This window comes from Diceros bicornis, chromosome 15, assembly GCF_020826845.1.
Source record: "Diceros bicornis minor isolate mBicDic1 chromosome 15, mDicBic1.mat.cur, whole genome shotgun sequence".
Lineage (NCBI taxonomy): Eukaryota > Metazoa > Chordata > Mammalia > Perissodactyla > Rhinocerotidae > Diceros > Diceros bicornis.
Genome location: NC_080754.1, coordinates 21276261 through 21299624, shown reverse-complemented (window position 1 = coordinate 21299624; position 23364 = coordinate 21276261). Strand labels below are relative to the sequence as shown.

Below are 23364 nucleotides of genomic sequence, written 5' to 3'. Positions count from 1 at the left end.
CCATTTCAGGAGAGCAGTGATAGTGATGTCATTTCAGAAGGTGTTCTAGAAGGATGACAGTTGGGAAAGGGAGACATCAGGTTGCAGATCCCCTTCATGCAGAAGTTTGCAAAAGAACTTGAACATGAGTGATGGGGTGGTCACCCATTTCTCAATTGTAGGATTACTTCACTCACCCACTACCACTTTCACATTTAGGAGAGCTGTGGATATGAAAAAGCAGAGTGTCCAGGGAAAAACTGAGCTGTTGTGGAAGGTGGCATGATGAGGCCCACATTGTCAGAAGCTGGGAAGCGATGGTCACTCAAATGTTTCTCTTTACATCATCTTGTCTCCAGAAAGGAGAGGCCACCCTGGGCCTTCCCCCAAGAAAGACTTGTTGATGTCAAGGCTTTAATTATATCCTTAAAGTCTGGCCCAGGTAGGGATTGGCTACTGGGTGGCGCTGACTCAAGGGAGAGCCAGAAGGCAAGCAGTCACTTACTTAGAAAGTCTTTTCTCCTGAGCTTTGGAGATTGACTCCATCCTCACCTTACTGAGGCAAGACCTAGAAGAAGAACGGTGGCCACAGGGATGCCTGGAAACTGATGCTGAGTTCTCTATGCTCAAAAGCTCAGGGAAGGAAGTAATGAGGAAATCCAAGTGTTTGAGTGTAGGAAAGTTAATCTGGCTCCTAGTCCTATAAACTCAAGATCCACAGAGCTGCTGAAAGGACTATCCTGTGTGAGCTCTTTGGTGCATCTAACCTTGAATCTTAACTACACTTAGTTTTTATAATTTATAAATCATATGTACATACCAATTCAATGTTTGGGGAACTGCCCAGGTATTTTTAAAATCCATACTAGGAGCTGGGAGTTTACATCCCATGTTAACATCCCTTGACCTCACCTTACTGTAGCTGACATTTAACAACCGTTTCAGGCTCTTCAATGAATAGCACACAAAATTATTTCAGTGGGGGAGGAGAGAGGTGTATGATTTATGAATACAGTTGAATAAAACTTGCATTTCCAAATAAGTATATTTAGACCAAATTCCTGGGGGTGAAAGCTGTATTCATTGTATTTGGAGAGAGGAGCTCTTTTATCCCTCAGTTTCTTTTCTAAAAATGAGTGTGTTCTGTGTCTCCTTGATGCAGAAGAGGCTGGTAAATGTGGAGGGTGACAGGGACTATGTTTGCTTGCTTTGATTTATAGTGTCGATGATTTCTTATGTTCTCAAAGTTTGGCCTGCTTTCTGTAAAATAGTAAAAGCTAAATGAGTATCTGTTCCTTAAAATTAACTTGTAACTTCATTTGCAACAAAATGAGATATTTAAAGTTAATTCAGTTACTATATTTTTAATTATGGTATGTAAATACTTTAAATTTTTATATAGAACAATCATCTTATGAGCAAACCAAGTCAAATCATGCATTTTTATCTTCTTACAACCAAAAGTCTTCAGATGTGTAAAGGTCAATAGTAAAATAAATAGTAAAAAAAATAGAAAAACGTCTATTTTCCCACCACTGCATTTCTTTTCATTTATTTATTTATTTTTTGGTGAGGAAGATTGGCCCCGAGCTAACATCTATTGCCAATCTCCCTCTTTTTTGCTGAGGAAGATTGGCCCTGAGCTAACTTCCATGCCCATCCTCCTCTATTTTTATATGTGGGATGCCACCACAGCCTGGCTTGATGAGCAGCGTGTAGGTCTGTGCCCGGGATCCAAACTTGTGAACTCCAGGCCGCCAAAGCGGAGCCCAAGAACTTAACCACTATGCCACTGGGCTGGCCCCCCCACATTTCTTTTTTCCCTGGAAAAGAAGGCAAAAAAAAAAAAAAAGATTTAAATCTCTAGCCAAAGTTAATTATGTAAGTCTTCTTAACTTGATTTGACATTAAACTCAGGAACATATTTGCTAAGCCTAGTTCTTAGGTGGGGAATGCCTTATGTAAAATTAGTTAAAACATAATGTGTGGAAAATGCAAAATCATTTTACTCAAAATGGCTATAAACAAAGCAGACACTTTCATACTCTTTGGCTTTGAAAATAGATGTGTAAATGGAAACATGGTGCATGCATATCCAGCACATTTATTAACTGCCTGTCAACGTTGCCGTGTCACAGAGAGCACCCCAGTGTTCCAGCCTCGGGAGCAAACCCAAGCCCCAGTTCAGATGTGGGGCAGACACACATGTGCACACAGCCAGCTAGTGCCCTTCCTGCCACGAACACAGGTCCCAGGGATCCATCGGTCGGGTCCCCGAGTGCACAGAGAACCCAGCGTAGCTCAGCATCCACGAAGAAATTCCCTGTGCCGCTTACGTCACTTATCACTTCTCCTTTTGATCAAAGTTGTGTGTGTTTCTGCTTTGTTTTCTTTACTGAACCATAAAGTCTTCAAGGTCAGAGTCCATGTCTGAGTCAGTGTTGTATACCCCACAGCAGGTTGCTTATTATTGGCGCTTAATACCATGTTTGAATGGATACAGAGACACAGAATGAGGTGCCAGAAGGAGGGAAGAAGAGACACAGAAGGAAGTCATGAGCAGCTTCTGACATTTGATGCAGGCTTCTGGCTTCTCTCTAGAATACTCCCACAGTCATTAATGCACCTGCTGATGGACACAGGCCTGGAACTCACAGAGCAGCTCAGGACAGGAGGCTGTGGGTTGGGAATGAGTAAGAAGTGGGAGACAGGTGTACTAGAGGTAGCAGCGAAAATACCCAAGAAGCTAATGAACTTGGGTGTGGGCACAGCCCCTCTGATGGCCCAACCCCAGCCACCTTTCCCCTCTCCCACCATAACACTAAATCCCCAGACCACAGGGCTTTCTAAGGGGAGGGTGGCCTTGCCTATCAATGGGCCTGACCTATAGTGCACTCTCCATTTAAGGGTCGATGGCTTTGTTCTCCACAGACTGAGCTGGGAGCTGGGAGGACCCATGTCCCCTTCCTGAGGAATGCTAGCCAGCATCCTCAGAGCTGTCGTTGTGAGTTCCCTGTGGAGGAAGGACCTGTAGCGCACTGTGGGCTCTCAGCAGTGTCCATCTGTCCCAGAGCCCCAGGAGTGGCGGCTCCAAGGGCTCTGGCTCTGGCTGCCCCACGGGGGCTTGCCCAAGGGGCAGCTACTCAGCCATCTGAGATGTTGAACAGCTCCCGCATGAGCGGGGTAGCGAAGGGGTGTATGTCCTGGATGCTCAGCAGCCGCTGGGTGTGGTAGGCGTTGATGCTGCGAAGCTCAGTGAGTATAGCCATGATCTTCAGGAACAGGAACCTGCAGGCCAGCCAGAGGAAAGGTTGGGGGTGCAGCCCGCCCTTGCCCCGACCCGCCAACCCTGGGACCGCTCTGAAGTTGCACAAATTTGGAGGTTTTAATCTCAGGACATCTCAGGTCAGCCAAGAGACAAGGCTCAGTTGAATTCCTTAAGCTTCTCTTTCAGCCTGCAGATGAGAAGGGCAGAACAGCCTGGGGGACTGAGGTGTGGACCTGCACTCTCCACTCGCACCTTATCCTCTTGTACACAGAGACTTCCGTGGGAAAACCTAAGCATTGCAGGCACCAAGTGCACAGGTCAATTTGGGGGGAAATCACTGCCTTGGTTAATGGCTGGGGGTCAAGACGGAGTGGAGTAGTCATGGGGGCAGAGGCTGCAGGCTACAATCACTTCCTGGATATAGCCTGGGATCTAGCATCTGGGCCACACCTCATGCCTCAGTTTCCCCGTGATGCCTTCTGGCTCCATACGGGGGAGGACTGAGCAAATCAAGTCACCCCAGCATCCCAGGATGCCAAGCTCAAAAGAACAGGCCAAGTAAAGACTCGAGGTTTAGGTTCACACCAGCATACACAGTGCTGACCTTCGCCCGCCATGACCTGGGCCTGGGGGCACCAGGTCACAGGGACTGCAAGGCCCAGTGAAGGGGTGGAAGCCCCTGTCTGGCCAAGCCCTGAGCAGCCTTCCCCTTTGGGTTGTGACCAGAAAAACTAAGGCGTTCCCTATCCCGTTTGCTGTGTTTGTCCTGGGTGGTGGTTAGTGCTGCTTAGAGTGTGGGCTGTGGGCTTGGTCCACCTGGGTCCACCTCCAGCTTCCACCTGTCTGGCTGTGGAACCCGGGGCAGTCACCCTGAGCCTCCAGTCCCTTGAGGGGTGGTGGTGGCACCCACTACGTGAGGCTGTTTTCGAGATTAAAGGCGACAATATATGTAAACTGCTTGGCACCAGGGTTGGCACTTCTCAACAGCTGTTATAGATTTATTTACTATTATCATCATGATTGTTATCTTTATCATCATTCTGGTTATTGCTGGCTATTGCTAGAAGAGCCTGTAGGAGCCTCAGGAGAGTACCCGGCTGTCCCCACCCCTTGATGACAAGAGTGTGGGGGGCTCTGGGCAGAGGAGAGCTGTGTCTCAGGGAACAGTGTCCTGTCACCTGGGTGTGGCCTCTGGGCCTCCTCAGGTTTCTCCATTGTTGGGCTGGAGCTCAGGCTGCCTGGGCAGGAGGCCTTAGGGGAGGTCACAGCACAGGCCCCAAAGTCCTGGTCCTCAGAGGCTGCCCCAGGAGCACCTCCAGTCTGCTCTCCCCAAGAGGCCCAGAACAGGCAGGGTATGGAGGGCAGGGCGGCCAAGGGACCCCCTCGCACTCTCCATGCTTGCTGCTCACCTGTGGGCGGGCTGGGGCCGGTTGCACTCAATGTAGACCTTCAAGGTGATGGCGAATCGCTCCTGCAGCTGGTCCACCACCCTGCGCTGCACCACACCGGGGCGGTCTGGTGGGGAAGCGAAGGCAGTGTGGTGCCAGCAAGGCCGTGGGGGTAAAGACAAGCTCGGTCCCGCCCAGAGAGGGCAAATGGCCGGCTAACCACCATCCAGAACCGGAGACACCCAGGCAGGGAAGTGAGGGAGCACTAGGAAGGCTGTGCCTCACCCCACTGGCCTGAAGAAAAGCCAGCCAGAGGCCCCATCCCGGCTGTGCAGTGAGTGGGGGGCAAGCCCATAGGTTGGGACCTTCCCCGGGGCACAGAGGAGGGGCTGCTGTCCCCTGCAGCTACGGCTGAGGGGGTGAGCAAGCCTGGGGAGCCACGTGGGACAGGCGGGGCCTCACCTGGGGAGAAGAGGGAGATGGCCTGCATCAGCACGTACTCCTCCTTGTGCAGCTGCAGCTTCTTCAGCATGTAGTGGAATTTCAGCAGGGGCTCCAGGAGAAGCTGCTGGAAGCTACCTGTGGGTGGGGGGAGGGGGGAGGGGCAAACTTCTCAGGATCTGACCCAAGACCCAGATTTCCCTTACCAAGTTCTGTTTTCCCATCGCCCAATCTTCTGCCCTACGATCCCAGGACCCACATATCCTGGCACGGCCCCTCTCCTCCCTCCACGGTATGTTCCCCTCCCTCTGCCAGGGCAGGCAGGGGCTCTCAGGCACCTGCAGGGTCTTCCAGGCAGTAGGACAGCCGGCCACACTCCCAGGTCCCGGTCTCTGCGTTGAACACTGTGTTGAATCTCAGTTGGCACAGCTCAAAAGTGGCCCCCTTCAGCAGGGAGATCTGGTCCTCAATGGGCAAGTCCCTGGAGTGAGGACGGGAGGGGATGCCAGCTTCCTGGGAAGCCACCACAGGCCAGCACCTACTCCCATAGTCCAGAAATTGGGGGTGTTGGGGGGAGGGGAGGGTGGGCTCCTACCCCTGAGGATTCCTGCAGTTGCTTTCCGATTGCCTCCAATCTCTCCCCTCACAATCCAGCCAAGCAGATAACTCCTCCCTTCCACCTTCCTCTAGTCTCCTGCTACCTTCAGGGACTCTCCACTGCCAAAGTAGCTTGGCATCCAGGGTCCTTACAGCCTGGTCCCTTCTCCTCCAACTCCCTGCACAGCTGCTGACCCACAGCCAATGCCTTGGCTCCTGGTCCCTCGCCTCATACTTTCTGCCTCAGTTTCCCCACTTGGAATGATTGCCCCTTTAACTCCATTTAAGTAAATCCTGCTAGTCCTTCAGGCCAAGCTGTCTTTGTGCCTCCTAGAAGTCTTTCCGGAATGCAGGTGCCCCTCCTTTGGCACAAGTTCCGTGCAGCGGGGATATTTGCTTCCTGCTGTCTATTTGGATTCGATATTCCTACTGTTTCTCTCCAGGCAGCCTGGATGCCTTGAGCCCCACCCCCAGCACTGAGCACAGGCCCAGCCACAGTGGCTGCCTCTGATATTCATGGTTAGATTGGTTCTCAGGACCACCCATCCTCCTCAGGCCTTCCCAGCCTTCTCTTGGCAGCAGACTGCCAGAGAGCCAGCGTCTGTTCCTGCCTCTCTCCTTCTCCCTCTGGACTTCCTTCTCTTTCCTTCCCACTCCTTCTGTGCTCTGGAACTTCTGATTGTTGCCCTTTTGGGGTGAATCAGGGAGAGGAATTCCTATCTGAATGGCCACCAAGTATGTGCTGGATGCTCTGCAGATGTTGTCTTGTATGACAGCCCTGCAAGGTAGGCATTATTAGCTCCCATCCAGCAGGTGGGGAGGCTGAGACACAATTAGGTTAAATGGCAGGCCCACAATCACAAAGCGAATGAGCCCTACAGCGAGGGCTCCATTCCCCCAACAGCGCCAGGTGCCTCCGGGGACAGGGATAAGGGAGGGTCTTTTGGCACCAACATCCCCCAAATTCAGACCCTTTGAATCTGCTGGCCATTTCCCGCTCCTTTCCACACCCATCCACCCAGCCCCCGTATCCTACCTGAAGTGGGAGATGACTTTGGCAAAGTTGATGATGCCTTTGAACATGTAGGTGGACATGTCAGCCATGTGGGGCAGCAGGGAAAAGATCTCTTTCCCGCTGCTCTCGGCTGGGGGTTTGTAGTTCCAGATGCTGCCGTCCTCCCCCCGCAGCTGCAGAGAGAACTTCACTGGGTACAGATCTTTCCTGATCTGTCTCCACTTGGCAGCTTTTTCCCCTGATGGAGACTGCAAAGACTCTGGAAACTCATGGCCACCGCTAAGCATCTCAGGCAGCTGGGAGATGAGCCGGGAAGGGGAGAGAAGAGAGAAAGACGGCAAGTATTCTCCCAAACACGTTCTCACACAAGCCCCCGACGGGCACCCACAGCCACAGCTGCAGCCTGAGAGGATGCACGACTGCAGGCGCGTGTGCACACCGCCCCCCCCCCGACACACACAGAGCACTTGTTTCTTCTCTCTGGTCTTCTCGCATCAGGTGGTGCACTTTCTGGATCTGTGAAATACTGGTCCTTTACACCCCTGCCTGATCAGAGATGGGTTTGCTCACTGCCCCAGTGGAAGGTGAGGGGAGGCCTCCACCATCCGTGTGTCCCAAGCATCCCTGACCTTGGGCTCAGGAGACTCAGAGAGAAGGATCTGGAGCTACAGATGGAAAGAACAGATGGCGCCTCTGGGCTAACCGGTTCTCTGGGCTGGGCAGGTCACCTGAGACACCCGTGAGCACCAGAGGAGGAGGCACTGGGTCAGACGTGGTTAACATTGCTGAGGTCACTAACCATTCTTAGATCAGTAAAACCAGTTCACAAAAGTCACACCCCCAGCAGGTCCTGACCCTGTCCTCATAAAGCCCTGAATGCCAGCAGCCCTGGGGCACCTCAGCTTTCCCTCCCTTTATCGCTCAGACAAATTTCTCCTGCTGTGGAGGGAGAGAGCAGACAGTCTCAGACCTGAGTGTGCAGCAAAATCACCTGGGGGTCTTGTCACAACGCAGACCCCTAGGCCCCACCCCGAGTTTCTGATTCAGGAGGTCTGGGGTGACCTGAGAACTTGCATTTCTACAAGTTCCCAGGTACTGCTGCCGCTGGTCCAGGGAGCACACTTGGAGAACCCCCGGAGTGAGATTGGGGTTTCAAGGAGCTGGCACAGGAGCTGAGCCAGCTCTAAAGCCTTATACCCGGAAATTCTTGAAATGGGAGAAGGTGGTGTCAAAGGTTTTCTTCTGAGCATCCATCAGCTCCCTGATCATCATCTGCTGCTCTTCTGTCAGACCCTTGGCTCCGGGGGGCTGAGTCCCGATCCGTTCCCTCTTCTTCCTCCTGATCAAAGCCCGCCTCTGCTCCACAGCCGCGTCGGACATGATCACTGCAGGGACAGCCAGGAGCAAGCTCGGTCACCTGCCAGAAGCTCGGCCCCTCTTAACCCCCTCCAGGCAGCGGTAGGGAGAGGGCTGCTGACGAGAACCAGCCCTTTTCCAGACTTGAGAGGTCTGTGGGCTCCTCTGGAGAAACACTTGGGCAAGGACGGAGGGATGAGGTGTGGCTGGTGTGCTGCCCGAGGCTGTGGGGTTTGTAACAACTTTGTGGAACAGTGGGGAGAGTGGGGGCTTCTGAACCAAAAGGCGCTGGGTTTGAGTGACGGCTTTGCTGCTCTCTAGCGGCAAGACCTTGACAAGCTCTGTCACCTCTCTTGCCTTCAGTTTCCTTCCTGGTTATCTGGAGTGACAGTGCTCACCTCACACTGCTGTTACAATGAGACACTGCATGGAAAGTGCCTAATACGGCTCCTGGTACATAATGGCTGTTGAGTAAATGCACCTAATATTGCTCTTTTCTGGAGGATCAGACACCAACAAGACTCCTCAGAGTCCCCCAAGGCCCCCCGGCTCTCCAAGACCCCGGAAGCTGGGGCTACTGCTTAGCAAGAAATACCAACTCTGGCCACTTCCTATGTGGCCTGGAGCCTTAGGGTCTTCCATGGATTTCTGGAGCCCACTTGTGTGTGCAGAGCAAAGCTGTGGGGAACTTTGCGGGAGAGAGCAGGGACGGCCAGTGAGGGCCTCACTCGCAGCTGGTCTGTGGGAGGCTCTCTGTCCACATGCCCAGGGAACTCGGCCCCTGAAAGAGGCCGCCCACTGCCTAGGGTCACTCTGTGATCGATGGAAATAAATATGCACTGGAAGCTTCCAGCCTTTTCCCCATCAGTCTCAGAGTGACCTGGGGGCACAATTATACCAAAGCTTGACAGGTAGAATGAGAGCACTCCATGTCACCTGTCTGCAAACAGTTCCTCTGGAAGACACCAGGTCTGGGGCAGTGGGTGGGCACTAGCCGCTGGAAGGTTGGGGGTCATGTCACACCATGTGTCTCCAGCTTCCCTCCCTCAAATTGACCTTCCCCAATTTGGTTAAAACATTTATGAAGGGGACAAAAAGAATCCCGTTAAGAGCCACTGAGGGGAGAGAGGGGCACGACACTGGCCAGAGATAAGCGCACCTCCCAGAGCAGAGACTAAAGTGCCCTCCACGTCTCCAGTCCCCACAGGATGGGGCCATGGTGTTGTGGGCGGCTGAGCTGTTGCCCACAGGCCACAGCCGACCCATGCGCCTGCGCACATGTGGACACTCGCAGTGCAGGTCTGCACGCATGGCCATCACATCCCCACCGTCCATTCCTGCTCAGCCTGGGCACGCCCGTATCAGGTCATAGTGCCTATGCACGCCCCCCACACCCGCCCGTGGCACATCCCGCTGCTCACTCTCCTTCTTCATGCCGCTCTCCAGGCACTTGCGCAAGCGGCAGGCCTGGCATTGTCGCCGGGTCTTCTGGGTGATCTCGCAGGTGCCCTTCCTGAAGGGGCACCGCAGCCGGGTATTGCGTTTCATGGCCCTCCTGGGGGAGAACAAAGAGCGGAAGGTAGGCTGCAGGGGACACGCCTGGCTCCCTGAGCCAGGGGCTCCAGGCCACACCGCTCTCTCTCTCCCTGTCCCCTCCCCACACTGGGGACACTAGTCACACCCTCTGTGGGCCCTGCTTTTGCCTCTGAGTTGGGTGGGGCTCGTAGGAGAGCGACAGGGGGGCCCCCCTAGAGGAGTCTCTGGAGGAGGGAGAGCTGGGAGGAAACGGTTCCTGCGACATTCCCACTGTGCTTTTGACAGGCACCGGCTGCCTGTGCCATTTTCGGGGTGCTTCAGCGCCAGGCCCAGCCCCAGTGCCTGTTCCTCCCCTCTCACCTCCTCGCCCTTGTCACCGGGCACCCCAGGAGGACCTGCGCCATGTTTCCATGCAGGTGGCCTCTTCCTGGATTTCTCCTTCTTGGAAGAGGGAGCCAGAGGAAGCCTGGCCCCAGGAATGTAGGAAACATAAGAAGCACCCTCCCCTCCCCAGCCTCCATCCTAGATGGGGGGCCAGGGGCAGCTGGAGGTGGGGGTCAACTATGGGGAAGCTTTCCACCTCACTGGATAACAGCTTCCCTGTTGGAGAAGCAGATTCTCCTGACTGACCTAGGGGAGCCAAGAGGTTCAGAGCCCTGTGACAGTGGAGTATGCGGGCCCTGCAGCCACACGGCCTGGCACAGCTGCCCCAGGTAGGGAGACACTGGGGTCAATGCCTTTTAGAGGCCCCAGCACAACCACCCTCTCCCCACTGCCCAGGCATCCTGAACTTCCCACAGAAGACCCAATCAGTGCGGCCCTAAAGTTATTCCCCCCTTTTCACAGCTGAATGGAAAGAAGCCAATTCTTCCTCAGCTCTGGCCTCTGGTTCTGGTCCCGCAGTGTGGAAAATGAGGAACGACAGGTGTGGCTGCAGAGTGGGCCCTGGGGGCTGAACCCGGAGGTTGAGCTGTGCTCCTGATGACCGACCCGCAGGCTTGAGCACAGAGGCCTGATGCCTGAGGCCCGGGGCGAGTGACCAGCCCAGGGGGCATGTTCTTCCCTGGCGCCACCCCCTCCCCTGCCAAACCCTGATCCTCCTTGAGAGTCCACCTAGAACGGTAAAGGGGGTTGCTAACGCTTATGAACAATGTGCTATGGATCAGATGCAGGGCTGGATGTTGTGCAGAGCTTTGCAAATCCAGTTCTCACACCCTATGGAATCCATCACGTCATCTGTCTGATGCAGAGGAGGAAACTGAGTCTTTGAGAAGATAGATTGCTATCCCTCCAGGTAGAGGACAAGCTGAAATCTGAAGCCAGGTCCGCGATACCAAAATCTCAGCTCTCACCACTACAATATTGTGCCTCGCTCTGGGAGTCCCAGGGCAGCACCTGAGTGGAGCGAGGCGAGCAGAGGACCCCACACCCCAAGGCAGTCTACACGGATGCTGCCGGCAGAATCCAGATATGGCTCAGATGTCCGCCTCCTCCGTGTGGCCATGTTGGCATACGCCCAGCTCAAGAATATGTCTGGTGCTCTTGCTAGCGACCAGTTCAGGAGTAGGCTGGGGCCCAGTTCGAGCCAATGTGAGGTGAGGGTCTTCTGGGAAAGGTTTCCTTGCTCTTAGAGAGAGGAGGAGGTGGGCCTTTCTGATGCTTGGCTGAGCATCGTGGTTGCTGCCCGTGGCCCCTGCATGATGCTGCCCCAAGGGCAGCAGGCTGAGATCAGAGCTCTCACATAGGATGGCAGAAGAGAAAAACGAAAAGATCTGAGCTGCTGAACTCACCAACCCTGAAGCCTTCAGACTTCTAGAAATGAGAAGTAACATGTTTTCCTTATTGTTGAACCACTTTGAGTGGAGTGTTCTGTTACTTGTAGCTGAAGGCAGCCTGACATAGGGGCTGTGTCAAGCCTCTGCTAGAACCCACCAACATGGGCGTTCATTTCTCTCTGGAACACAGCCACCTCTGGACCCGCCCCAGGACAACCCAACCCCATGGTACCCGAGAACTGCTCAAGCCTGACCACGTAAGCGAAGCTGGAGTGTCTGGGGGCACACTGAGCTGCTGCAATCCCTCCCTGGGCTGATCCCAGCCTGGACGTCCTCCTGTGGGTTCTAGTCCCCCACCCAGCTGACCAGTGGCCCATCTTTGGTGGGATTACAGGGTGGGCCTTGGCTCTAGGGTTTGTTTCCATCTGAATGTCCCGCCACCAGGATGAACTCCGCAGAGGCTAAGCCAGGCTGGCTGTCCTGAAATGCATGAGGGTCCCAAGCGTGGCCCCTGATGGGAGCTGCTCTCTCACACCAGGCCCTCCCGAGGGCAGACTGAGAACCTTTCTCACACAGTCGTTTCTCTACTCCCCTCCTTTCCTGGTTGGCTTCCCTTCCTCTTGGTCAGAGCCCTGCATTGAGCTTTGTTCTTTCTCTTTCTTCAGCTGACTACGTGAGCCTTCTGTCCCGCCTGCCTTGCTGTGAGCTGGGACCTTTTAGTCCTTAATTTTTGGGACCTCTCTGTCTGTTTCTAGGTGAGCTTGTCTTGTTGTCGTCTTCATTTACTTTATGCCATTCTTTACTGAACGACCACTCCAGAAGACTGATCTGAACACTTGCATTTAGGATTTTCAAATTCTTTCCTCTTTTACTGACTGATTTGCTATTTTACTCAAGAATACATAGAGAAACAAATGGGTATCTTAATGGAAAGGGACCTTTCCAGGGTAGGGGGGAAGACAGAAGATGAAGGAGCCTCTGAGAGACAAATGACTCTCCTGAGAGCCATTTGGATGGGCCACCAGCCCCCACTCTGAACCTGGGAAACAGGTCAAGCTGAGGCCCTGAGACGGTACCCATTGGGCCAATGGCAGAAGCCTAGTTAGATGTGACCAGGTGTGTCAGAGGTGGCAGGTGGGTAAAGGTTGACAGGTAACTGTACCTGAAAAAGCCCTTGCATCCTTCACACGTCATGACATTGAAGTGATAACCAGTGGCCTTGTCCCCACATACACGGCAGATTTGGGGAACCCCATCTCTCTCATGGGCATTGACGGCGGGCTTTCTAGGAGTGGAGTCTGCTTCTTCGTAGCGCACAACGTCAGCATGGTTCCAGCTTTCTTCAGATCTCACCTCCAGCTTTGCTGCTGGCCTCTTGGACTAGAAGTGAAAAACCACAGGAATGAGAGGGCTGGGAAGGGACGTGCAGGGGCATCCCTCACTGTGTGTCACTCTCATTTGTTTCCGTGGACCCAAGAGCTGCCTCTTGTGGAAGAAATGGGGATGGAGTTGGAGTTGTTCTAAAGAGAGATGTAACCATGACATTTTGTATACAATAATACGGCCCTAGAATAAGATACATGAACAGGAACATGGGAGAGAGAAGGGTGAGAGGAAGACATGAGAAGGAAAAAGAAAATGCTATATCTGGGTTGGCTCATAGAAGTCATACTTGAATGGACTAAGATCCAGAGGCCATGAGCTGGTCAAAGGCCTGAAGACAGAAGGCCTGAACAGGGAGCAGCCCAGGGGACAGGACACTTGTTCAAGATGGTTTCTGGGATTGGGGAAACCTATGGGGGGTGGCCCTCAGGTATGCTGTGGCCCAGGCTCCCAGACAGAGCTGGAAAGGCTGGGCAGACAGAGGGTTTCAACTGAATAACCAAGCAGGTGGGGAGAAAGATAGAGAGGAGTCAGGCTCATGATGTGGGGAGAAAATGGCCCAGGTCCCAGTCAAGCTGGGGCGTAAGTGAATAATCAGAGAACTTGTACCTTCTAACAGAGCTGTACTCAAGATGTCTCCCAGGCAACTGTCACCTAGAGAGTGTGACTTGAATTCTACTTGGAATAGGCACCGAGGACAGTGAGTGTTCTAGTGAGTGAGGAATTGGGAACTGTCCTATTCACTGCGGTCCCAAAAGTCTCTCTGGGCACTGATTGCTGAGGGCCACCACACCACAGATGATCTTGCCTTTTCTAAAACCAAGATAAAACTTTTTGGAAAACTTCAACATGACAGATGAGAGCTGACAGTTTCACCTGTAAGGATGAATTAGAAATTAACCTGGTCCTCTGACTCTGGCCACCAGAAAACTGCAAATAAAATAGTCTGACTGGAAACTTGAACTGAACAGGTCTGTATGGGAATCTCCCCTGATTTTTCAAACCATAATCCTGACCTCGTATAGGTTTGTAGACAAAATGTGTACTTGGAGTGTTCACAAAAGCCTCAAACTGAGAATTTGACTTAGTGATCTTGGGTTGGTAGTGCTCCCAGACACCTGCAGGAGCAGATATGGATCCTCCTCTCTAGAGGAACTCACGTTCTCCCTAGGCACAAAGAGTCGCATAAGTAATTTTCAAGAAATATCTGCAAAAACTCATAAATCATGAGTCAAAGAACAATGTGGCACCATGAGCAAGAGTCAGCACAAAAACAACTTAGAACAAACCTAGACATGCAAAGACTCCCTGAATTATCAAACACAGAATACGTTTAAATAAATAGAAAATGTTGAAGATATAAGAGCAAAGGACCATAACACTGACCAAGTAGGATTGAAAAATGAATAAAAATTGACTATAAAATCTGAACCAACATTGACTATATAAACTAATAATAATAATGTCTTTGGAGTTAGGAAAAGCAAAACACAACTAAAATATGCAACAACACCTAAGTCAGAAGACGGATGATCACAGTGAAAGTTTTCTAGGGTTCTGTATTGCTGAGGGAGGAAAATATAATAAGTAACTCAATTTTGATTAGTAAAGTATGCTTGTCAAAATTTCCAAGGTAACCCCTAAAAGTCTAGAAATAGAATGCATAACTTGGAAGCTAATAGAAAGGAAGAAATGGAAGAAGAAGGAAAAATCCCACTAGAGAGATTAAAAGAAACTCAAAGAGTGAGACAAATAGAAAGCACAAGATAAGATGGTAGAAATAGCAAATACATTGATAATTAAATGTAAATATATTAAATGTGGCCATTAAAAGACACTGAGAAAAATGGTGTCAGCATGTCAGGCTGGGCCAAGCTAAGCTTCAGGATTAGTAGTTTGGGGACAGGCTTTATGTTGGAGAATAACGGATGGGGCAGATACTAAAATGGTAACTAACAATTATGGAAACTCACAGTGTTCTAGGTCTTTTGCAAAAGGTAACTCATTTATTCATCATAACAATGATCATAACATTTATCATTTTACTCAACAAACGTGTTTGAGCATCTCCCACACACCAGATACCCTGCCATGTTGGATCGTTTTTCAGGTCCTACGAGAGCTAGAAGTCACTCTTTTGGCCTGCTGCAAAACTCTCTAACGACTCACAGGCACAGAGTGTTCCAAAATGAAAGAGCATCACAGGAAGGGAAAATTTTATATGTAAGGTACTGTTTCAGAATGCACATTGGAGGAGTACTACCTTCCTTAATTTTCAGCTTCATTCAGGAGCCAGTATGAATAGCAGAATCTGAGGCTGTGGAGACGGTTGGCAGAGATTCTGCACATAAATTATCAGCTTTAGACAATCAGAGATAGTGAGATGGCGCTTCCTCAGCAATCAGTACAAATGCTGTTCCCTAGAAGGGAAGTGATGATCACACTATGACTGCATGAATCACAGGAGAAGCTCAGCGGATGGCGTACACCAAGAAGATGAAAGAAATGTCTCCACAAGGACAGAGGAGAGATGTTTACTTAAACTGTGTCTGATTAATACAGTCCCCAATGCCTTAATGAGAAGGTATTAGAATTAATGCCAGAAGCTCATTCTATAGCATTTTTATCTTTGGTTTTGTTTTGCCTAAATTTACTGTTAAATAAGCAGACACTGGCACATTCTGTAGTCCAGTCTCTCATAGCCTTATGAAGTCCCAGTTAGAGAACTCATGACAGCTATTTTCCAAAGATGGCCCCCAGTCAACCACACCTCCTGGGATTCCCACCCTCGTGCAGTCCGTCCATGATGAATCAAGGATGGTCTGGGATTTGCTTTAACGGCGATGTGACACTGTGCCAGGTCTGGGCACAAGCTGTAAGAAGGCCTGGCAGCTTCTGCTTTTGCCCTTTGAGGAGCTCTAAGACACCATGTGAGAAAGTCTGGCTATGCTGTTGGAGCAACAGCCCAAAGGGACCAGGCAGAGAGGCCATGTGAGAAGGGAGAGCCTTGAGACAACAGGGATGAGAGAGGCCCAGCCTTCCAGCCTTCCAGCCTTCCAGCCATCCCCACCAACCTCCGGTCATGTGAGCAAGCTCTCTTGGACATGGCAGCCCGGTTAAGCCTCCAGCTGATGCCATGGGGAGCAGAACTCCCAGCTGAGCCCCATCAACACACAGAATCATGACAGGAAACAAAATGGTGGTTGGTTTAATCCAGTAAGTTTTGAGGAGGTTTGTTACACAGCAAGAGATAATGGAAACGGAAATCCTGGAGTTCCACTAGAAATAGGTCGGCGCTAGGGTGGGGAGTGCCAGCTGACACCTGCAGTCCTGAGCCTATTCCACTCTTACACTAGTCTTCCTTACAGAACGGTGCCCTGTGGGCAGGAAATGACAGTGACTAGGTGACTGCTATGTGCCAGCCACATGTCTCTTTCATGTGAATTTCACAAGCCCAATTAGATGCGTAGTTTCAATTGAATCCAGCTGTATTTACTCTGAGGGTTGCACCTGCTCCTCACTGTGCCTGGTATTCTGTGAATCTAGCCAGCAGAGGATTGAAATGACTGCCTCTTGTATTCAGTGAAAGTAAAACACTTGTTCAGTGACGGCTTTTCAAACATAATTGTAAAATTCAGTATTTAGGCTGAATACTAAAGACAAGATATATTCTCAGCAAGGAAGAGCCATAAGTAAATGAATAAATTAATGAATTTAGTGTTTCTACACGACTGGGGCTCACTGCACTGGGCACACGTGGCCCCACCCCCTCTCTGGGTAGGTGATTGGTTGACATTGCTTAGCTAGTGGGAGGTGGAACCAGAATTTGAACCCAGGTCAGCCTGACTCCAAAACCTGTGTTCTTAATTCAACATTACTGCATCCTTCACAAGACTTGTTTCTGAATGGGTGAACCACTTATTAAACTCCCTTCCTTTCTATGCAAGCTTTTTCCCAGGCAGTTCATTTCCGAGTCCCTCCACGTCATGTGATTCCTTTGGTGTAGCTGTCTGTTCTCGGGTGGAAAGTGATTTCCTGAGGCCCTCAGCTCTTGCCATCTCTACGCTAGTTGTAGCAGAAGGGACCGAGGAGCCTTGCTGCCCCTCCTGCCACATCCAGAGGCACCTTGTCCGCCCCGCTCTGAAGGGCTGCAGGGCCTTCCTTCCACATGAAAGAAGCATTCGAGGTTGTAATGGCCGTCCACTGGGTCTCGACTAGTCGCTGGGAGGCTTCCTCTGTATCCCACACCCTTGACTTTCTGAGCAGAGGCTCGTGGAAGCAGATGGCCATGTCTAAAAGGACCTGCAGCTTCTCTGGGGTTGACGCCGCCTGTTCCCTGCACATGCAGTGGTTCTCAGCCTCTGTGTTTTAGTCACTGAGGCTTTTTCTTCTGTTTTTCATCAGCCAGGGCCTTTTACTGAGCCCTGAAAAATACCAGCTTTGGCTTAGTCACAAGGGCCCATTGGAGAGCTTTAAGGTGGCCTACACATTGAGGATGGCCCCCCAGTGTGCTGCTGCCTAAGAGATGGTTGAAATTACAGAAGGCTCCGTCCTGCGTGCGTGCAGCAGTCGCCTTACCAGGCTGATGGACATATACACAGTGACTTCATTTGCTAAGGGCCCCAGAGCCCCTGTTAAATTAGGGAGAAGGGAGGTCCACAAATGATACACACATTCTCATGGGAATGACTCATCGTGACCAAACAGGACCGAGCTGTCCCACAGTCTCCTGGAGGCCAGAGGACTTTGGTTTTTGCTCCCTGGGGCTGCAAATGTAGTGACATCACCCTGGCCTCATTGTCAAGAGGGCCTGGCCCCTGCCACTGACCCTGGACTAACTCGCTCTACTCACTAACTTCTCTGCTGCTCAAGATCCTCGTAGATAAAATGCATCCTGCGGAAGAGGCCGACATGAACTTCGGGGTGAAGAGGGAAAGAAGAGTGCACTGTTACGTGGGATGTCGCCACGGGGGCAGATCTGGGACTTGGGGAGAAAGAAAGGAAGGAGAGTGGTGCATCCTGAGAGGATAATGGAGGGAAATTCTAACATGAATTAAGTTTCTGCTCTAGAAGGAGCGAGGATCCCCAGGAGGTAGAGGAGAGGAGAGGGACGAGGTTGGAGGGGGAGTCAGAGAGGAGAGTAGCACAGGGCTTGAAAGAGACCTCAGGGCTGAACTGGGAGCAAGGAAAGGGCTGCAGAGGCAGCCCTGCTGGATGAGAACTAGGTGGAACCCATGGGTGGGCTGGGACAAGCAGAGAAGGACGTTGGGTTACGGGAGGTCACACAGGGACTTGTGCAGAACTGTCCGGGAGAGGACTAGGAGCGATTTCAGGTTCCCAAATGTGGTTGAATGAGACCCTGCCTCAGGTTCCTGGACCTAGGAGTTCCTGATCCACAGGGATCAAGCTGTGAGATGCAGCACACTCCACGTGAATGTGGAAACGATCTGAGATGACTCAATGATACGGAGTAGATGGCTGATCATGACAACAAACTAGAAAAAAATTAGAAAAACGTGTTCATATGCATGCCCCCCCCCCCCGCACCCCCTCCCAAAACCGAAAGAGCATGTGAAAGGGAAGGACTACAAGGAAGAGACTTGTGCCTTGGGGGAAAGTGGGAGGGTCGGAAGCGTTCAACTAGTAACATTTGGAGTGAAATGTTTAGAGACTGTGTGTGAGAACACGGGAGTGGTGCTGTGGACACATCTAGGCCAACAGGCCAGGAATCAGGTACAGACGTGGGAAGGGGTTGTCTTCATGCACAGGAAAGAAAAAAATGCTCAGTAAGAGGTCCAAGATGCTGCCTGTTCGGTTGCGAAGTTGAGCAGAGATGTAAACTTCGGCTGCGGCGAAACAGAAAATTCTCACTAGAGCAAGAAGAACAGAATGCTAGAAGGGGAAAGATGGGCAGGAGAGAAGCCGTTGTTGAGGTGTTGGGATACAGTTGAGAAGCAGAGAGAGAGAACCCTAAGGAAGTGAGAATGGGGGACTGTAGTTCAGGACGAGCCAAGAGTGAGGGAAAGAAGTTCAAGCAAAAGTGAGGGGCTGGCCTCAACCAGTGGCCCGGGCGGTGGGAGGGGAGGCAGCATTAGGAGATGAAGAGGGCAGATGAAATGGGGCCCAAGAGAGATGGTGGGTGATGGGTGTTTCTGTCAGATGCACGAGAAAAGAGAAAAGCAGAGGGGCCACTGGTTGATGCTGAGGCCAGAGAAGAATCCTAGAGGAAGGCAGACGAGCTGCAGTGTCGTTGCTACAAACTAGGGAGCAATAGCTGAGGGTGACCTGAGGAGAATCGTGGTGCTTGTCAAAGCAGGAGGTTTATTCCGTTCCCAGGGTAACGGTTCGGGGGCTCCTGCATCACCTCCCACCCCTCACCCCAAACGTGCCCACGCCAAGCTTGTGTGTTATTCAGGGCGTCCCTTCCAATTTGTCTCCATGCTGCTCTTTGCTGGGGTAAGTGACTCTCTGGGGTCACAGACAGAAGGAAGGTCACTGTGTGAGACACAGGTCGTCTCCACCTCCGCTCTTCCCTGGCTCCTTTGGCCGAAGAGCCCACCCACCCGAGCCAACAGCAGACTCTCCCCAGCTAGTGGTAGGAGGAAGTTCATCAAGCTCTCAGCTTAGTCAGCGGGTGTGTGGAGGCAGCCCTTAGTCAGCTTAACTGGAGTCTGAGGCTTGTACAATCGGGGGAGTCTTCTTAAGAAAAAGAATACAAAATTGCAAATACATAATTAGGGACAAAAGAGAATATGCACTGGTGAGAAAGAATGAGAAAGGAAATCACAATAAATCACAAATATTAAAAAGGACAAGTAAAAAAACATCACAAAATCCAGAAGAATAGTGTAACATCTTAATTGCCTGACGTACATCTATTCTATCTTTGGTTGTCTCTTTGTGGGAGACAGAATAATGTCTCCCCAAGATATCCACATCCTAATCCCTGAACATGTGAATATATTTCCTTATATGGTGACAGGGTCTTTGCAGGTGTGATTAAGGGCACAGACCTTGAGATAGGGAATTATCCAGAATTACCCAGGTAGGCTCAATCTGATCACATGAATCCTTAAAATCAGAGAAACTTTCCTGGGTTTGGCCAGAGAAAGGGATGTGACAATGGAAAACGGGTCAGATGCTATGTTGCTGGCTTTGAAGATGGAGGAAGGGGCCATGAGCCAACGAATGCAGGTGGCCTCTAGAAGCTGGAAAAGGCAAGGAAACAGATTCTCCCCTACAGCTTCCAGAAGGAACCAGTCTGCTGATACCTTGACTTTAGCGCCGTGATACTGATTTTAGAATTTGGATATCCAGAACTGTAAGATAATACATTTTGTATTATTTAAGCTACCAAGTGTGTGGTAATATCACAGCAGCAATAAAAAAATTATACTCCTTATATAACAATTTTGTACTGTCATGTTTTATATAAAGAACAGAGAGATAATAAAGTCTTTCTTCTAGCATTGTTGATTAAGATTTACTTTTTCTTATGATAATGGAGAAAAGTTGCATCTTCACAACTGGCTGAGGATGGTGGTCAAACATAAGAAAATCTCTATCAATCAAGATTCTTGCATATAAGTAAGTCTCCACACTTGGAAGAATTTTCCATGGACTAGGTTGTGCTCCACTCAAGTCAAACCTCATCCCCCTCCTTTAGCCTGTGCTGGACACCACACGGTGTGGTGATACTGTGACACACCTCGGGCCCTGCGCCTTCCCGTCATGTCTTGATGCTGGATGAGCCGGCAGAGTGGGGTGGTCCTGGAACCCGCTGCTGCACTGGATGGCTGGCAGTCACTCAACTCTACATGCAATGACTGCGACCATGTGAGTACACCCAAACTATGTGTGTCCCCAAGTCAGCTGCCCGTAGCCTGATCCCCAGCATGCCCATGGCTATGCCATCATCACTTGACTTCAGGGAAATTGTGACAGTGGAGTAGAAGTCATCTAAAAACAACCGTGGTTAAATATCTTACTTTTGAAAATGTTATGAATGTGTATCACTGTGGGAAGGAGCCCATGTAAGCGAGGGGCCCAGAAGCCTAAGCTTCATTAGCTTAAATCCATCTCTGCGCTGATTCCATGGTACCTATGAAACTAAGCCACACAAACGGCTAGAGTCTCCAGGGGCGATTACATCTCAGACTAGCAGCAGAACCTCTACTGCTCCACCTCCTCTCTTGTAAAGGAGAGTCTTATAAACTCACCCAGCCTGACCTTGCAGGAGGAGGATGCTCGCTAGGCCTCCCCCACCACTGCTGCCCTCAGAGGGGCTCCTGGTTGGACCAGGTCAAGGCCCTGGAACAAAGGGCCCACAGGCTTTCTCTGGGCCTGTGAAGGATGGTTGCTCTCTCCCAGGGACAAGTGATACACAGACCCATTCAGATCCTCTCCTAGTGAATCTGGATGGCAGATACATAGACAGAGCCAAATTAAAGGGCCAGCTGGCTGGGCTGCTGCCTAGGGGACCACCATATTCAAATAAAACATTGCTGGAAATGAGGTAAACCATAAAGTGTTTCTTTTCCTACCAAAGTAGTCATTACCCTGAGGTGGAGATTTAAAACACTCCCTGAGAGTGCACACTCGTCTCTGTGGAGTGATCAGGGGCATTTATATGCCTGTCACACAGGGCCACTCCAGCCAATCACCTGAGGACAACCCGCTGAAGTCTGCAGACAGAGCCAAAATGGAATAATGCGTGGTGTAGGGCTGTGTGCAGGGAATAAGTGGACTATTTTATTATCTAAACACCTAAACATGGCTTCCAAGAAGTTGTCTGGTTTGGAAAATTGCACACAATAAAATACTTACTTTGACCATGAAGGACATGACACACATTAAAAGAGCATCACTTGCCAGCAAGCATATGAAAAGATGCTCAACAGCACTAATCATCAGGAAAATGCACATCAAAAGCACGAGGAGATGGCTCACACCCATTAGGATGGCTGCTACCACAAAAACAGAAGATAGCAAGTGCTGGCAAGAATATGGAGAAATTAGACCCCTTTTATATTGCTGGTGGGAAGGTAAAATGGTACAGCCACTATGGGAAACAGTATGGCAGTTCCTCAAAAAATTAAAAATAGAACTACCATATGATCCAGCAATTCCACTTTTGGATTGAAAGCAGGGTCTTGAGATATCTGTACACCGGTGCTCACAGCAGCATTATTCACAATAGCCAAGAGGTGTAAGCAACCAAAAAGTCCATCAACAGATAAATGAATAAACAAAATTTCACATCTACGTATAATGGAATATTTTTAGCCTAGAAAAGGAAGGTAATTCTGACACATGCTACAAAATGGATGAACCTTGAGGACATTATGCTAGTGAAATAAGCCATTCACAAAGGACAAAAACTGTATGATTTCACTTATATAAGGTACCTAGAATAGTCAAACTCACAGAAGCAGAAAGTAGAATGGTGGCAACGTGCAGCGTGATGGCTATAGTTAACAACACAGTATTGTTATCTGTGGTTGCTACGTGAGATAACGGACGTTAGTTACATTGATCTTGGTAATCACTCTACAATGTACATGTATATCAAATCATCACCTTGTACACTTTAAATATATACAATTATATTTGCAATTATTCCTCAATAAAGTTAAAAAAAAAAAAGTAGGATGGTGGTTGCCGGGGGCTGGGGGAAGAGGGAACTCGGCAGATGTTGTTCAATGGGTATAGAGTTTCAGTTTTACAAGATGAAAAAGTCTTGGAGATTGGTTTCACAATATAAACATATTTAACATTACTGAAGTGTACATTGAAAAATGGTTAAGATGGTAAATTTTATGTTATGTGTATTTTACCATAATTAAAAAAAATAACATCCCTTGTCACTATATAAAAGCTGATCAAATATGTGAAGAATATTAAAAGGGAAGCCAAACTATTTGAACCACACGCGTGCCCATGTGTCTCAGGGCTGCCTTGTACGGGGGCCCAGATACACGCAGAGAAGGCAGGACGTGGAGCCAGGAAGAGCTCTGAGGAAGTGGAAGCCATGGGGCAGAGAAGCAGCGGAAAGGAAAGTAGCAACAGTAGTTAAAAGCACTACAGTGAGGAGTAAAAAGATAACCAGGTCAATGAAGCTGCTTTTGATCCTGAATGACCCTAGTTTTTGAACCACATTTGGATCTCTGCGAGGCCTGGGTCTGTGGCGGATAAGATTGTTGCCTGCCTTCTCTCCCAGGTCTGCTTCAGAACCCCCACTGCTTGAGGCAACCCAGAGCACATGCTTATAATCTAAGACAGGGATTCCCCAACTGTAATGCGCGCACAAGTCACCTGGGCATCTTGTTGACTTGCGCATGCCAATCCCTAGGTCTGGGCTGGGCCTGAGCTCTTTCCTGCCTTTCTGACAAGCTCCCAGGGGATGCTGATGCTGCCGGTCTGCAGTCCACACTTGGGGCAGTGAGGACCTAAAAAATCCAGCTAACCCAGACAGAAAACCGCCAGTACACAAAGAGGACATGATGGAGAAGTACACAAAAAGGTACAGTACACAAAAAGGACCAAGTGCTGGGCAGAGGGTACGGCAATAAAAACATTTTGGAGGTTCTAGAAAATAGAGGAAGTAAACACACGTGTGAAACAACT

At 50.3% G+C, this 23364-nt stretch overlaps 1 protein-coding gene across 1 annotated transcript; it reads right to left on the bottom strand.

Annotated features, from left to right (window-relative positions):
* Window positions 1-3113: 3113 nt before the first annotated feature.
* Window positions 3114-17082, bottom strand: NR1I2 (nuclear receptor subfamily 1 group I member 2). The gene is made up of 9 exons (XM_058556521.1): window positions 16864-17082; window positions 12518-12735; window positions 9466-9599; window positions 7886-8073; window positions 6710-6984; window positions 5415-5557; window positions 5098-5214; window positions 4657-4762; window positions 3114-3267 (listed from the first exon to the last, which is right to left on the bottom strand). The coding sequence occupies exons 1-9, from the start codon at window positions 17080-17082 to the stop codon at window positions 3123-3125; spliced, it is 1545 nt and encodes a 514-aa protein (XP_058412504.1). The 3' UTR covers window positions 3114-3122.
* Between the last annotated feature and the right edge of the window lie 6282 nt (window positions 17083-23364).